At 42.4% G+C, this 17,535-nt stretch overlaps 1 protein-coding gene across 2 annotated transcripts in view; it reads left to right on the forward strand.

Moving 5' to 3' along the window:
* The first annotated feature begins 6,816 nt into the window (after positions 1–6,816).
* The window catches only part of LOC117772673 (endothelin-converting enzyme-like 1), a 49,011-nt gene continuing 38,292 nt past the window's right edge, over positions 6,817–17,535 (forward strand). The window contains exons 1-2 of one of the 2 annotated variants that reach the window (XM_034604000.1): positions 6,817–7,014; positions 15,709–16,901. In XM_034604000.1, coding sequence (XP_034459891.1) covers positions 16,044–16,901 — 858 coding nt within the window. In that variant the 5' untranslated portion in view covers positions 6,817–7,014; positions 15,709–16,043. Of the gene's footprint in view, positions 7,015–15,708; positions 16,902–17,535 lie in introns of those variants that run through there. The other variant, XM_034604001.1, reaches the window with a different exon arrangement.

Here is a 17,535-nt window from a genome sequence, read left to right on the forward strand (position 1 = left end):
TTTCCTCAATGAATAGAAAAAGGTGGATACACATGTGATTATGGAGGCTTTGCACAAACAGCTCAGTAACTACTAACTACTGCTGTTTCTGTCCCCTGCTCCGAGAGCATTATGGGTAATGTAGTTCTTACGATAAAACTTAAAACCTCAAACATCTAGCCTCTAAATTATTCCTGGTACTTAGTTTGCAAATCAAATAATCAACATTAGTTTAAACAAATAAAGTCACATCAATATAAGATATGATCAATGTATATATCGATATAATGCGCATACATTGTGTAAACACAGGGAGGCGGAATAACACATAATTGATATCAGATTTGTGAAATGTTTTGCTGTTTATGAAGTGTTTGTCATTACCTGCTCATAAAGAAGAAGGGTTTAATCTTATTTAAACTTAAGAGAAATAATAATATGACACTGATAATTATCGATATTGATTGAATCTTGATAATCCCATATTGCTCAGCCCTAACAGAAACTTTAAATTACCTGTTGCTTATCCTTGAAGATCATTCCATGAAATGTTATTCCTTCATGCTTCTCCACATCAGCTTTGCTCTTTTTCCTTCACAGAGCTCCAGAGATCCTTCTTCCAGTCGTTTTTACCACACATGAGGATGTAATGCTTTTTAAGACATTAAACTATCACTATCAAGTTAATTATGTTACCTTTATATTATACTAGCAAACAATTAAGCCCGGGATGGGAAGCTTGAATCACTTTGAGAGCAACACGATAGAAGAATGAGGAATGGTGCCACGGAGCAATAAATGACGCTCACAGTAAAAGAGGCCGGCGGTGTTTGCCAACCATCTGGAATATGGTCTAATTTGTTAACAGTAATTACAGCGCCATCTCAAAGGTAATATGCTGCTGATTTACCGAAGTAAAACAGCTACATGTACATCTTAACGCCGCTTCTTGTGTTCCCATGTTTTTGAAGCATGTTTGTTCCGCCTCTTCCTCCACCACGCTCTCATCCACCCCTTCATCTCTCCTTTACTCCATCATCTCTCTCTAAAGCCGTTGAGCTCTTTCCATCCATCTCTCTCCTTCCAACCATATCTCTCCCCCTCCATGCCTCCCTCCCTCTCCGGCTGTTTTAAGGGGAGCTCTTTGAGGATCCACTGACTTAATTACTGTAATGGGGTTTCTGACACTTGAGACTAAACAAGTGAAACTGGGGAAAGGAGCGACCAAGGGGACGTTATTAGTTTTTTTTTTTATAAAAGCTGTGAGCACAACAGAAAGTAGCAGAAGGCCCTCAGAGGGACGTTCTTTTGCAGCAGTTTCCTGCACTTTTTATCCTTCATTATTAAGAAAGTTTGACTGTGTGTGTGTGTACGTTCAGGAAAAGAATGTGCACCTGTGTGTGTAGCGGGAGCGTTTGCAGTCCGCGACATTCAGAAGTGTTCAGACGAGGCTCTCCGAAAAAAAATGGTTAATTAAGCAATTATTGAACATTGCAGCTGTGACTCGTGGGAGATGTTTGTTTTGCAGGTTGTTTAAGGCTGAAGTTTTTAAACTGCGGTTCAAGGATTTTCAGAGTTCGTTGAGGGGATCAACTGGGATTTTGTTTTGCAAAAAAGTTTCCTCATTTGAGTTACTTTAGCAAAAGTTAGCTCAACATGTGAGGGACTGAGCTGTCAATCCCTGGAAGTCAACGTTTAGTTTATGACGTGTGAGACACCTCTTGATTAAATGAATGAAAGACACCGACTGGTTTTCTGCGTTTGACTGTAAAATAGAATTGCCCTACGTTGTCACCAGCTACACATGCAGGGACCTGGATCCAAATGAGAAGGGAGAAGGGAATGGAGGAGGAAAAAAAGAGGATGGAAAGAAGAAAGCGGAGGAGGAGGAGGAGGAGGAGGAGGAAGGAAAGAATGCGAGCCAAGTTCTTGTCCATCTTCATTATGATTCATTTCAGTTTTTATCAGTCACAGAGGAATCTCAGACGTTTGGCTCGATATACTGGCACACACACAAACACAGACGTGCGCACGGATATTTAGAAGAGGCTCAACTCAGTTTCAGTTTCATTTAATCAGAAAATAAATTTTACTCTGGACTGTAAAAAATGTAAAGAAAACTTAAAAAGCTTGTTTCAATCTATAATTATACAACTATGAATAAATTAACTGCCAGTATTAGAAAATTACGTACTTTCTCAAACAGCATTTTAAATTCAGTGAACTGAAGGAGACCCGGCTGCCCACACATACAGATATTTACAGTCACATTAGATTTCAGTGATATTGCATATGAATATGCTGACACATAGGTACTTTAGAACTTATTTACTGCTCATTAAAATCCCCCTGGGAGCAGATCTCATGGTAATATACAGTACCTCTTAGATTATGTGATATGTTGGGTGAAAGTTGACACTTTGGCCGAGTGGTGATGGAGGAAAGCTAATTGACAGTCCACAACATTAAGGGTCTATCCTCTGGGGAGCTTGAACACAACCAGTACATTTCCTGATAGCAGAATTCCTGACTATATTGTAAGTTCATTTCAGCCTCACGGCAGAGCCAGAGGAGAGTTCATGAAATATTATTATTCATCCTCTGGAGAAAACAAATACAGACAGGACCTATCAAACAAATGCAGCTGTTAGGTTTCTAACTAGGTTGTGTGGTATATACTGCCTTTAAGTAATATCAATATCAACTCTGGAATGTATGCAAAAACCGACCAATGAGTCTGTTGACCTAATACACATGTGCATCTGCTTAATGGTGCATTTACTGCTAACATATCTAGATGCTTTGCAGTTCTACATTTGATAATTCTGTGCCCATCAGTTATGGTTATATATTTATTATTATTGTGGATAAAACTGCATCTTTATTCCTCACTACAAAAGAGGGTAATGGAAATTTCAGATGGGTATGATGACATGCAAAACAGTGCAAGCTGCCAAGTCTCTGGTTCCTATATGAGTGCAACTTTCACTTATCAAGAACTAATCCAAATTACCACCTTAAATGGGCAATGCTCCACATAGATGCATTAACCTATTAACTCTATTGCATTGGTATCAGTACTAAAAGACCAAGTTGAGAAGACTGAAAAGAATGTTGTATTGTAATATCGCCAATGGAACACAAACCACCAAGCCTCACACCTTGAATTACAGCTTGCCTCATGAGGATTCACAAGTAATGTGTTTATATTTCACAAAACTGTGGCATCAACATAACAACAATTTGTTTTGCCAGAAGTTTCCAGCCAAGACTTTAATCAGCTTTAAGTGTTTGTGTTTCTCCCCAGTGTCGCGTTCATCCTGAACATGTACAGAATGGTGTCATATTGAGCACACAAAAGATGCTCATGGAGTTATTTGATTTAAGAAACTGGATTCTAGCTACAAAGTCAAAATTATGTTATCATTAATGTGTTTCCTTTGAATACAAATAAATGTTTCCTTTGTTCCCTAATTGATTATCTAAGTGTATCATTTTTTTAAGACAGTTCTTGTTACATCTCACCTTAAAATCAGTATCAGCTAGCTCTATGAAATTAATTATGGTATTACACTTTGATCATTTTTGACCTTGACCTTTTTGACCTCATATAGAAAACACACTCATTGACTGAGTACAACAGAGATTTTTACTTGGTCTAATTGAATTATTCTTTATGTGAGAATTTATAAGGCATAAGAAATAAAAAATCGGAGTTCCAAATGTGGTTTAACACGCTTCAATGTGATTCAATTCAATTTTATTTGTATAGCGCCAAATTATAATAAACGTTATCTCAAGACACTTTACATAGAAGGTCAAGACTGTGAAAATGATAGAGAAACCCAAAAGTATACAATGTACAGCATCAGGCTTTTCTGGGAAACCTGCTCGTACATCAAAGAAACAATGACGCTTATACAGAAGATACAAGGTTAACACCAGTTATGGAAACAGATTTTACAGTGATTCATTGATAGGAAATTGATGTTTATGATAAAAGTTACACATTGAAGCCTTCATCATGAACCAAGGCCTCACACTAAACTTGATTCTCATATGAAGAGACGTACAACACCAAATACACGCTCACACCCACACACCCACACAAACACACACTCATCTCTTTTACCCCTCTGGGGGGTTGAATCGGCCTATCAGATAGCTGAGGTAGGGTGCCGGTGGGGGGGCAAGGAATATAAATGGTGCTCCCAGTTCCCCATTAGCCTGTCTGAGTGGAAGATGGAGGGTGGTGGACGCATGGGGTGGGGTCAGGCTCAGGTGCTGAGCACACAGGAGAGAAAAAACCTCCTCCCCATCCTCCTCCCTCCTCCTCTTATCTTAGTTGTTGCACCTTTTAGGCAAGCAACCTCCATCCATCTTCAGTTTGGCTAAACCTGAGAGCTACCTGGAGACTACCTCTCCAATTCTATTACACCCATCGCTGAGGAAGGTGGAATCTATACTACTGGTCGCTAATGTGTTCTTGTAAAATCAGCTCACTTCCCGCTGTATGTAATTTCAGAATTATCATCTCTGTCTCTGTCTTAACTTCCTTTGTGAAATGTCTGCTTCATCAGGGACCTTAATGAATCCAGTGAACCAGGACAAAAGTTATATTTTTAGACTCTCAGAAATAGACTTCTGTCATCAGCTCATATGGACTTTCCAATCATTGTTAAGAGGACGTGTTGAGGGAAGTTAGCGCAGGTGTGTGTGTTTTTGTCTGTGTGTGTGTGTGTGTGTGTGTGTGTGTGTGTGTGTGTGTGTGTGTGTGTGTGTGTGTGTGTGTGTGTGTGTGTGTGTGTGTGTGTGCCTGCAGTGCTGTTGATTATATATGTGTCTGTCCATGAGAGCCAGAAAAAGATGGAGAGAGTGAGTTTCCTTGCCTCTCCCCGTGGCAGCAGGTGTGTAAATAACAACCTAATAAAAAATGAGGCTAAGTCAAAGTGCTGAGGGACCAGACTGCCACTCATCCATGCACTCCCTCCCCTTCTCTTTGTCAAACTCCGACATTGATCCCAGCTCATCTGCTCATTGTCAGCGTTCCCCGGCTGCACAAGGCTCCCTCCCTCCCCTCTGCTCTGCTGGGCCGCTCGTTATAATTCTGGGTCTGTAGGCCGCCAGTGTTGTGGCATCATTTTACCAAGTGTCCTGCTTCCGCACGGGCTGACAGCTGAACCCAATCTCCCCTGCTTCACTCAGCCAGATTAAAAGTGTGCCTCGTTTGCCTCGTTGTCCTCACTGTTGTTACCTGTTGGCCGAATGAGCCCCAGAACTGCAGGGGACAGAGAGCGAGAATGGCTCTGAGCAATTCTAACCATGCAAAGTTGGTCATGAAAAGATTGTCAATCAGTGTGAAAATTGAAACATCTAAATTCACTTTGATTATACAGTGTATGTATCCTACAGTACAAAAAGATCAACTGAATTCGTAGAATCAAATCAGGTAGACTGTCTTTATCATTAAATGTCAATAATATCTCACCCTGTATAAAATAATACAACCTTAATGTTAGCCAGACTTAGCCCTCAGTTCAACAATTGAGAGTCTGTGTTACTCAGTCCCAAAAGGTAAAAGTCCCAAAACAAAGTTTATGCAGGTGTGCGTGGAAAGATGTCGCAGAAATAAAAAAACAAGGATATTCCATAAACCTTCTCTATTTCATTTGGCTCTTTTTCATCATATGCTCCACATGAACCATTTAGTTTAGTTGATTTTATTCTGCGTTGGTATTTTCAGTTATTTCTGTATGCCATCTTAATACATCATTTTTATAACTGCTGTGTTTCCTTGGCAATTAAGTGCAATTCTTAAAATTGGTGCTTTCTGTTGAGCAGTTTTCTTTTCCATCAATAAGTCAACAAACAAAAGGACAAAAGGAACCCATTTGTAGTCACTGTCTCTAAAATCCGCTGACACTCGTCCTCCCTCAGCTCGAGCCTCCTCTCACTGAACAATCAGAGTAATGAAATGGCCGGTTAGTTACTCAGCTGATTTGCATAATAATATTAGTTGACCTTTTTGGTTTGATTAGTTTGGTTTGTGTGATTTTCAGGCTACATGGAGATGAATGTTCTCCAGTTCTATAGCTAATGTTTAGCGGTTGTTCGGAGCACACGATTTATTACAACGCACTGTGTGTCGGGGTGGCACAGTAAAATGTTGCAGCCCTATAATATCAATCAGTGGAATAGACTTACTCATTTGGGAATTAGTTGATGTTTACCCTCTGAGCTGCTGGGAACATATAACAATTCTAATCTGCTTCTTTAACTCAATAACAGAGGAACTTACTTCGCCATTAATATTAAAGCTGGGCACATGCTCATGGGAGATCGCTGCACAGTCTCCCTGTGGGTGCTTTTAGCAGATAAAACACAGTGGGTTAAAATGGGGATATGCTGTTTTTTTTTTTATCTGCTGTATGATCAAATCCTTTTAATGTGGAGTTGAGTTGTCTGGGAATGTGCATGAGTCAGCAAGTCCGAATTTCTATTCTTCCAAAACAGAAAACAAATAACTCAATAACCCAATATTAAGTCAAAGCAATTACGCTTAAGATATTAGACATAATTACTCACGCAAATATCAATTAGAAGCAAAAGAAAATGAAAGAATTAAAGTCTGTTCTCTTGAATGATGTTTGAGAGAGTCTGTGTGTGTGTGTGTGTGTGTGTGTGTGTGTGTGTGTGTGTGTGTGTGTGTGTGTGTGTGTGTGTGTGTGTGTCAGCCCGTGCCTCACCTTGTTAATGAGGGGACCCCCCCCCCCCCACCTCCTCTCCTCCCCTCCCTCCTCCCCTCCCTCCCTCCTCCATACATCGGAGGCTGTGAGCTGCAGCGGCGGCAGAGAGCGGTGCGGATCCCCGTGTGTGTCGATCTCCGGAGGCGGGGCGGACCGGATAATCTAGTCGGACCTTAAGTGGTGTGGATCTCCATCCATCCGCCCATACACACGCATACACATACATTTTCACACAGACCGGACCAGGGCACTTTAACTCTCGGCTGGGACTCAGATCTACTCACCACAGGTAAGCTCCTCATGGGTTTTTTGAACAAGTTTCCGTCCGTATCCACATGTCAGAAGAGCGTTCGTGCTGAAACAAGTCGCTCCACCAGCCAGCGCGTTGTGTGCAGTGTGGCACGACAGGGTTGTGTGAGTATAACGATCATGTTATTATTGTATATTGCATGTTAAAATATGAAGAGCAAAGATAAAATAAGAAGCAGCGCAGCTTAACTTGGGGGTCACGTCTCAGAGCCGAGCACGCGCTGTTGAGAGGTGTCCACTCGTCTTTTACGCACATGGTGCCACAGTCAATTTTCATCAAAAACGTCCACATGGACGAGTCTAGAAGTTTTCTGGTCAATACTAAGATGCTTTTTCTAAATGCATTGAGGCAATTATCACGTGTGCGTATAAGTAGGGCTAATTGTTATTTCTTTATCTTTTCTTTTTGCGGAGCAGCTTCACCAGTCTGCCTTCCATCTTTACGCACCACCAGCTTTGCATCGCCCAGAAAGTTGTCACATGTTACGGTCGATCTCTTCAGAATAGTCTATTGAAAAGCCTATAACCCTACATATCAGTCTTCAGGTTCACGGCTCCGTCCACCGACAGAGACACGCTTTTCTCTCTTGTGGAGAATTGAGCTTAAAACCTCAGAAGGTGAATGCTGCTGTGCTTCTTACTGGTGAAACTGACACAGGCTGCAGAATGGGACTTCAGAAAAGTAAAATATTATGTTATGATATGATTACGTTTAATCAGGCACAGAACACAACCTATAAAAGCAGCCTTTAATTGGATGGAAAATAAACCTAAAATACTTATTTTCAACTCCCTCGACTGAAATACATAAAGAGTGGGTAACTATTAACGTACTTCTCATGAGTAGCTGAGTAGAGATAGTAACTTAATATCTCAGGGGGGAGGACTCAAGTAGTTAAAAATCCCACTTTTTGAAATGTGGTTTGGCATACTGCTCTACAGAAGAAGACTTATGGGAGTCATTACGGTTAATAGAGTTACTGTATGTAAGTGCTTTATACCTGTCAGTCAGTGTTTCACTTGAATGATGTGCGTGTGCGCATTGGATGGAGAGAGTTAGTGACTGAGAGGGTTTTTCAGGGGTTCTCCTGACTAATTGTTCTGTAATAATTGATTATTAAGAATGTCTTTATATTGCACATGTGGGATATTTAATAAATACACAGAGCACCTCAATAGTTAATAGCACCACAAAGGGGGTTCTTCTGAAGTACAAGTCTAAGAAGTATACTGTATCTGTCGGTGGGACCCTTGAGCAATACGTCCAAATCTGTAGCCCATACAAACACACCATAGCACTCTACTGCAGCCTCTGGCGACTGGTGATAAGGCTCGCGGGGCTCCCAATGCTCAACCATCAGAGTGCCGTGAAGCTGCCGGGGCAGGCTCTGTGACCATTTTGATTAGGGGATAATAAACCCATTTATCGGGGGCTTTCAGGTGACGTAACGCAGCTGAGGGGAGATAGAAGTAGAGTTTCCCGCTAAGCTGTTATTTCTGGTTCTCTTGGTGGTATCATGACAAACTGCAGCAGAGAAAAGAGGAATGTGCTCTCAGTGAATTCATGTTGAGGTGTGAGTTTGGCTGTCTGGAAATTGTAATAATTTTGGTGATAAGTTTTGAGGGAGACACCAAGCACACCACTTGCTGAAGGCAGGAGATATGCGGGTTTAACATGGTGGGACATTTACTCTCATTTCAACGGTGAATACTACATGTCTACTACAGTCTGTATGGACAGATATGTTTTATGGTCTTTGCAACATGCCCTCTGGCTACTTTGTAAATCTGTTGCAGAGGGGAACGATTTTTATGTTGATACGTTAACTTCCAAAGCACTGAAGCCTGTTACTCCTAAAGCACAGCAAGTCTGTAGCGATAATTCAGTACAGCTCAAGCTGGTACAGCTTACATTTCTATTTGATGTGCTCATTTATTAGGAAACTGATTTACACCAGTAAAATATTCACTTTTTATTTTAAACATTTAGAATCAATCAGCTCACGCATCACTTACACAGAGCAGTCATCTATTAAACCATTTTTGCACATTTGCCTTAATTCTATGAGAACTGGTATCCATCTGCGGAGTCACTGTAACAGTGATGTGAACCTGACCCGTCAGAGGGCTCCAGTTATTGATTACCCATTGATCTTCACTGAGGAGTTATTGATAGCAGTTAGAGAACAAGAGACGTGTAGTGTAGTTTCTTTAAAGAGCAACTTAAGAACCTGTTTTTGTTTGAACAAATTCACAAATTCAGAAACTGAATTTCCTGTGACTGCTGGCCGTTGGTTGCTGTTCCAGGTTTCCTCTGTCTCTCCCCCCTGTCTATAGCAACACATTATAGGCATTTTCTGATGTTTAATAGCCGTCTATAACATATGATGTTTATCCCGAATTCCTAACTCTTATTATAATGTCTACATGTATATCAGGGGTGGGGAACCTTTCTCCTATCAGGGGTCATTTCATTCTTTCTAACATTCTTTAGGCCATACAAAATGATTTAACACAAATATCCCGCTAACCTCCCTAAAGCTGCTTTCAGACATGCACAGCTCCTGAATTTCTCATACATGTATTATGTGAACGCAAATTTCCGTGTGAGAGCCTCCAGAATTTCTGCTGAATTTCTCCGCCTGGCCTCCTAGTATAAAGTCTGCAGAAACTCCGGAGGAGCCGATGTGAGAACACTGCAGGAGATCCTCTGCAGAATTCAGCGCAAGTGAGTGGGTGTGTTGATGTTGCTTCTCACACAGACGCATAAATGAAAAAAAGAAAACAAACATCTCATGTTGACAAAGCGGCGCCACACACACACAAGACACAGATGAAGATGTCAAGAGAGTTTGCGGTGATAAGGTGTTGATGTGCTGTAAACAAAATCACGGGATCTCCGCAGCAGAATGAATAAGTTAGGTCCTGCCTCTGCCTGCTGCACCCCCCTCACCTGAATCCCGTGGAGGATTTATTGCTGTTTTGAACGTGTCCGAGCAGAGAACCTCCCGCTGCGTTGTGCGTGTGTAAAAGGAAAACTGCGGAAAAAGTCCTGACCCAAGTCCCCTGAGTTTCTCCGCAGGTCATGTCTGAAAATAGCTTAATGCAATGTCTGGCACTGCTTCTCTTTGGCAAAGTGTCTGATGTCAGGTGGTAGTGATGTTGATGATGTTCCTCACAGCTCGTTTTCCAGGCTTGGGTCACACGTTCTAGAGCAAATCGAGTCCCTTTTGAAGAGAACTGCTCACAGCAGAAGGTCATCAGTGCATGTCTCCTCAGAATGGGAAAATCCTGAGGACGTACAATTTAAAGAACTCAAACAGAGGGAGGCTGAGAGTTTTCAGCACATTGTGTCTTTGCGGCTCAATGATTTTGTGTTGTTGGTTTTCATACATCAGCCGTTTCCACACTAAACAGCTTAACACATATGCTCTGTTTTCTTTTGTTTACTTTTCATGAGCTGAAATGTCGCGACAAATGCCTGAAGGATTTTGGAAACTCACCCTGTTCACATGTCATAGCAGACTTTTGTTTTCGCAGTGTTGGAAGATGCAAAAACAAAATCTAAACTAATCCTCACCTTTGTCTTGCAACAACACTGATTCCTCCCTCGTATCAAACTCGGCAGTGATCCCAACTGAACACACTGACACTGTCCCTGTCAGAATGTGATCACTTTATCTAAGACCATTTGTCCTTGTGGCTCCAGTTCAGCTGCATGTTTCCAGCTGGGATGGTGCTTGGCCTTTTTCATCAGTTTGAGCACGTCCCCGCAAACTATAGACACACCAAATATAGAAGTTTGTTCATTTCGCTTGGAAAGCGCGACTTTCTGCATCTTCTTTTCTTTTCTTGACATGTCACTATGATCCTTGTCAGCCACTGTGTGTTCATTCACCTTGACCGTGAAGTGACAGGGGTACAGCTGGAGGGGACCACCCTGAAGGACATCTTCAATCTTATGTTGTTTTGTGTTATCACAGAAAAGATTTATTGCTGTCATGAACATTTTTTTGTGTTTCTGAGGGTAAATAGAAATTGTCTCATGGGATGTGTACAGAGCTGGAGACCGCAGGTTCCCCACTCCTGCTCTACTGTATATGGTGGTGTAGCTGGTAAAAGCTCAAGTTGCATTAACTCAACATGAAGCATCTTTTTTTCCTGGCAGAGGATGAAAGCTGTGAGAGTGACGTCACTGACCCTGATTCTCAATCCTTCACTGACGGCTAAGATTGTGGTTCAGACCTGATTAAAATACTATTTTACAGTTAGCTTAGCGAGGCTGATTCTGCAGATTCAGCAGAGGAAAGTGATGGAATTTGGAAAATGATTTTGCCTGATTGATTTTTCACAGTTGTGGGGTAAAGTTGACAGAATTACTGAAAATAACTTGACCTGGGGCCTGGATCAACTGACAGCTAAAAATAATTATCTTACTCATAGTGAAGTTACCCTTTAAATATATTACTATGTTGTTTATTTGGAATTAATAGGAGTTTGTCAGTTTGGTACCGTCTTCAGGACCCCTGGACGTCCCCCGTCCCCACTTTGAGAACCCTTCCAATAAGTTAAAGTCAATGTCTGATAAAAAAAAGATAAAAAATCTATGGGAAATGCTTGACAACTGACAAGGTGGTATGCATGACCGATTGTGTGTGTGTGTCTGTGCTGCAATTTCAGTTTCCATGCATGTGTGTGTGTATGTGTGTGTAAGAGCGTGCAGCAGTTTTAGTATAACTCTCAGATATTAGGCCCTGTCATTTTCGGTAAATAGCCATTCATCATGCATGCCTCTCAGTGTGATGGTACACACACAAGACCCAATCCATTAGCCATGGGCTGGGTGTCCACTCAGAATGTTATAGTGTGTGTGTGTGTGTGTGTGTGTATACGTACATTCATAGCATAATTTTTCTATAAAGCTTGTGGAGTCCTGACCTGAGAGAGTGCATGTGCATTTGACAGAATGAAGGAGAGAATGCATGTGCTGTGTAGAAATTCAATATTATTATAGCCAGATTCTCCTTCATAGATACAAAATGTTTCTGACCATGTGTGTGTGAGTATGTGTGTACATTAGTGTAACTAGGGGGAGGATTGATAGATGATATGTTAAACTGATAATGATAATGACACTGCACAAAGACACACTATCCTTGACTCTCACCCAGTTCTCTGCATATCCCATCACTGAACTCTGCTCTTGGCAGGAAGAGAGTGCAGACAGACATTCACAACATGTTGTCACCAGCCGCTGCTTTTCATGTGGCAGCCATGAGCCGCACGATGAGGATGTAATGATGCATGAGAGCTTCATGCTTTCCCCTCACTTCCACCATCCATTGTGCAAGCACCTCGACCAACCAGTAGGGAGCGCTAGACCACTCACAAAACAGGACGTTGGAATTGGATGATGTAAAACCCAGCATTACGGAGAGTGTTTTATTGAACACTCAATCTCAAAGTGCTTTATGTTGTTTATTTATACAATATTCAGGAAATACAGGATGGCTAAGCACAGGACACTTGAGCTGCTTTCAGACATGCACTGAACTCTGCAGATCCTCCGTATTTTCTCCGGAGGAGGTGCATATGTGAACGCAAATGTCCAAGTGAGAGGCCTCGAAGTTTCTGCAGACTTTCTCCACCTGGCCTCATAGTGTAAAGTCTGTAGAAATTCTGGAGAATTCAATGTGAGAACACCTCTGGATTCACCGCGAGCGAGTTGAGGGGTCGATGGCGCTTCTAACACATGACACGTGACAAAATGAAAAAAAGTAAAAGAAGACAAATATATAAGTTCAAAAGCAATGAAACACACGTAGAACACAGACAAAGATGGCAAGAGAGTTTGTGGTGATAAGAGCCGACACCGGTGTGAAAAGAACCTCCTACTGCGTTGTGCACGTGTGAAAGACCGACTGCTTGTAAACTCCTTTCGACAATTCTCCAGATTTTACTAGCAGGTCATGTCTGAAAACGGCTTTGCAGATTAAATTGGGTTCATGGGAATCAGTAATGTTTTCCAGCACATACATTGGACGTGAATGTGTGTGTGAATGGGTGGATGGCAAAACTGTCTATATAAGTGATTTATAAATACAGGCTATTTACCTGCACACCCTGAAATGAACATGCCAGAGCGTGTGCCAATTTATCTCCTGAACAACAAATTATTATATTCCACGGACCAACAGGTGGTAGTAACATGTCATGATATACTGCAATACATAAGTAGAGGCAGAAGACGAAGAGTGGCAGTTACAGTGTAAGCATGGACGTGTTTGGATTTAAATACTTACGATGAAGGGCATGGCTTCAGACCTATAGACTGTCGATATAGATGGACGACATGACATGTCACGACAAGCATCTCCATCACGTCCTGGTGGCTGTAGTATTGGTCATGGTTGGATGGGACATTGGCCAAAAAAAGCCTTAAAAGTCAAAGCTCACGTAAAATAAACGTTTCTCAAAGATGGTTTCTGTCATTTTTGTAGTTCTTATCACATTGATGTTTGTTTGAGTGTACATTTTTCTGGGAAGTTTGGCTTTAGTTAGTTATTTGTTGCTATAGAAATGGGTTGAAATGTCATGATTGACCTGCCACTGGTCCGGCAGGTGTATCGGCTGGACCTCGATTTTTCCTCTGATCGGTAGAAGATTGGCTGCAAATAATGTCATTGGTGTAATATGGCAATGTTCGTGTCCAGGATATTTTGACTTTAGACATGTCTTCCATATTCATTTAAATGGACATACAAATAATGGTGGACACCACTGACTGTAAACATACCTTTGGTTTGTTAACAAGACAACACAGGTACCACAGGGCTCTTTGAATGGAAAATACAATGGATGTGTGGAGTGGCAGAACAAATGTACACAGAAACACGGCATGCTTAATAAATTGGCGAGCTGTAATGTAAATGACATGTGATTTGGAGTAAATGGGCTAAAGCAGCAGAAGCACACAGCCTTCTGTTCGTAGCACAATGAGTTGTGAGGTTGTGATGTGCAGATTTTCCGGGCTATTATTCATTTTCAGGCAGCACTGATCCTTGCAGATGTGACCAGATGATAACATTTATTTCATGCAAACCTTCACAGCTGAATGGAAAGTTTAATTTGAGCTTTACTTTCTGCCTTCTTATGTGAGGGGATACCCTTCACTGGCTCCTACCATAAATCATACATCAAATTATTCCACATGAACGTTTATTCCCAGGGATATTGTGCTGTAACAGGAAGAATCCCCTGCTGGCTTCCCGGCAATAAAAACACAGTCAATTGTGTTTGCACAGACCATCCGTTGTTATCATTACCTCTGCTTGAACCACAGATCTCTGCAGTTGGAGATATGAATTTTATTTCTTCACCATCCATGCATCAAGCTTTCTATATTCTGTCTATCACCCCCCTCCACCTGTACACATACTGCTTTATCCCACTAACCACTCACCTGCCATTCCCTTAAGATTTGTACTCGCCACCTCTCACAGGATGAAGCGCCCGCTGCTCGTCTCTGTTTACCTGCAAAGACTGAACTTCTTATTCCTTTCTCTGATTTTGTCTTTCTTTCCGACTATTTCCTCTTCTTTATCTACATAGAGCACTCCACAGTAAGGTCAGGGAAAGCTTGTTAAAGACGCCGGTGCTGAAGTTTGCTATTCTAAACGGAGATAACGGATCCATTTTCACAGATCAGCTTCACAGCTTTAAGCAAGTTCACTGTGTAACACACACATATGCACGCACCCACACACACACACACACACACACACACACACACACACACACACACACACACACACACACACACACACACACACACACACACACACACAAAGACATAGAGAAAAGGGCTTGCAAACTCACAGTGGAAGAGCATCCAAAAAACAATTTGTCTGTCAGTCTCCCTGTCTAAAGGCTTGTGATATTGCCTACAGGCTAGTAAGCAAGTAGCATGCATCAGCAAAGGCAAAGCAGAATACAAACAGACGTAAAAATATTTAATGTGTAGTTTGTCTGTTAGTGCCGCATTATACCAGCTCATGGACACGCTGTGAATCCAGTCTTGTGGGACTTACTTGAAAAACCACTTAACATCAAGATAAATGTAAACACTTTGGGATATTTGTGCATTTGATTGATATTTTGGCAGCTGCTTGTAATGTGATAACGTGTTATAATTTTTTTAAATCTCAGAAGAGGATCGGCTAATGCCATCGCTGCTGGAGTTGTTTGTAAGTGTGTATGTGTGTTGGTGTGTGTGTCTTCAGCTTGGTGAGACAGGACATAAATCCTGCCTGCCCCTCTGTAATAATAAAAAGTTTTACATCAATTTGAACTGACACAGGCTAAGTTATGGTGATTGCCACGCCTCTCCATGTCCAGCTGATACTCAGCTCTTTTCTCATTTCTCCATTGATCTATCCAAAGCCATGAGTCACCGGGGGCATCTTCTCCCTCCGAGGGATGACTATCACCAATCAATTCAACAGCCTTAGCTGACAAACAACAGAAGGAATCCATGTGGGGGAAATGTGCCGAAAAAGGTGCTATTTTGTCATTCTCTGCTGCTGTAATTGTGGATTCAATTTCCAATCTCTCTCTCTCTCTCTCTCTCTCTCTCTCTCTCTCTCTCTCTCTCTCTCTCTCTCTCGCCTTACAGAACCAGTTACCAGTTGGAGAGAGGGAGCAAAGAGGAGCAAATGGAAAGGGAGCAGCAAGAAAGAGGATGAGCGAGAGAAAGAAGGACCCGAGAGATTCCTCATGCTCAATGGGAGCCCCCTCGCTCTGCTGATTTAAAAAGAATAAAGGGGACTTTGCCTAAAGAGGCCCAACAGGATTTTGACTTCTCTTCAGTGTTTTGCCCTTTAGCGGCAGTCCTCCCTTTTGTCTCGCGAGGAGTTGTCGTGACAGTACTCTGAACGTAGAAATAAGTTATTTTTTCATCCATTTCACCCTGAATCCATCGCTGCTTTCTACCTAAAACAATAATTTGCCATGGAGAAGACTTACTCACTAACTGCCCACTATGATGAGTTCCAGGAAGTAAAACATGGAGGTCGGTACAGCAGTGACATCCTAAGCAATGGCATGACCCTTCACCTGGGAGGCAGCCTGGACCGCCATGTGGGGCGAAGCCGAGGAGGGACCTTGTCAAACGGTCGAAACAAAGATCCAAGCAGCGCCAGCAGCAGTGGAGGGCTTCCTCGATGGAGCCGGAGGGAGATCTGTCTCCTCTCTGCACTGGTCTTTGCTGCAGGCATGTGTGTTATCTTGGGCAGCATGCTGGCACTCAAGTACATTTCCCTGGACGCCCAGCAGGACCCACAGTGCCGACAAGACTGCCAACGCAAACGCTCCCTGCTGCGCACGGCTCGCTTCGTTCAGTCCAATATTGACCCAACCATCCAGCCCTGCCAGGACTTCTACTCCTTTGCCTGTGGCGGTTGGTTGAGGCGCCACGGCATCCCAGAGGACAAGCTCAGCTATGGCATCATCACGGCTATAGGGGAGCACAACGAGGAGAAACTACAGCACCTCCTTCTGGAGCCAGTACGGAGGCGTGGGCCCGACTCGGCGGAGCGCAAGGTCAAGGAGTTCTACAGATCTTGCGTCAACATCCAGGAAATCGACAAGCTTGGCTCTGACCCCATGACAGAGGTGATAGACAGCTGTGGGGGGTGGGACCTGGCGGGGGCTCCTCCGGGTGCTGCTGGGTGGGAGAGCGAAGGTGCACCTCAGAGACCGGACTTCGATGAGCTATTGTACAGGACACAGGGGGTGTACAGCACTGCCGTCTTTTTCTCCCTCACTGTCAATGTGGATGATAAAAACTCTTCCAGGAACGCTATCAGGGTGAGAAGAAGCTGTGTGTACTTGTGAATGCACGATGTGACTTCATGGGGCCACAAACGTATTGATTGTTATTCATCCTAGGTGAAAAGAGGACAATCATGGGACATTAAAGTTGTGTTCAGACTAAACACAAAGTGAATTTTCACCTGGTGTATATAAATGTGTCCACTGGTGAGACTCTTCCTCATTTAGTTCCTGTGCCTTATTATGACCTATGACCTGAAGGGTCTCAATATGCAAAATTCAGTTTGCATTTATTCTGAACACACCTTTATAATAAAGCCTTTATTTAAGGTGCATCAACAGCTCTGAAACAGTCTGAAACAGAGTGTTTCTTGTCAGGTTAGCTGTGTAATACCTGATCTGAGTCACTGTTCACTGCTCATAGACAAACCGTTATGAGAGCAAAGCTGAGATTAAATAACAGATGACATGTCAGTCCAGCGCACACACTGCAGGAATTATTTATGAAGGTCATAGATAATGTACAAGTTTACCATATGTGTCATAGCCTGCACATACTGGCTTTATTACAATCCTTTGAAAATACATATGTGACATATGTGACTATGTACCAGAAAATTACCATATGATCTTCTGACCGTGTGTGTGTGTGTGTGTGTGTGTGTGTGTG

The sequence above is a fragment of the Hippoglossus hippoglossus genome, chromosome 13, assembly GCF_009819705.1.
Source record: "Hippoglossus hippoglossus isolate fHipHip1 chromosome 13, fHipHip1.pri, whole genome shotgun sequence".
Classification (NCBI taxonomy): Eukaryota; Metazoa; Chordata; class Actinopteri; order Pleuronectiformes; family Pleuronectidae; genus Hippoglossus; species Hippoglossus hippoglossus.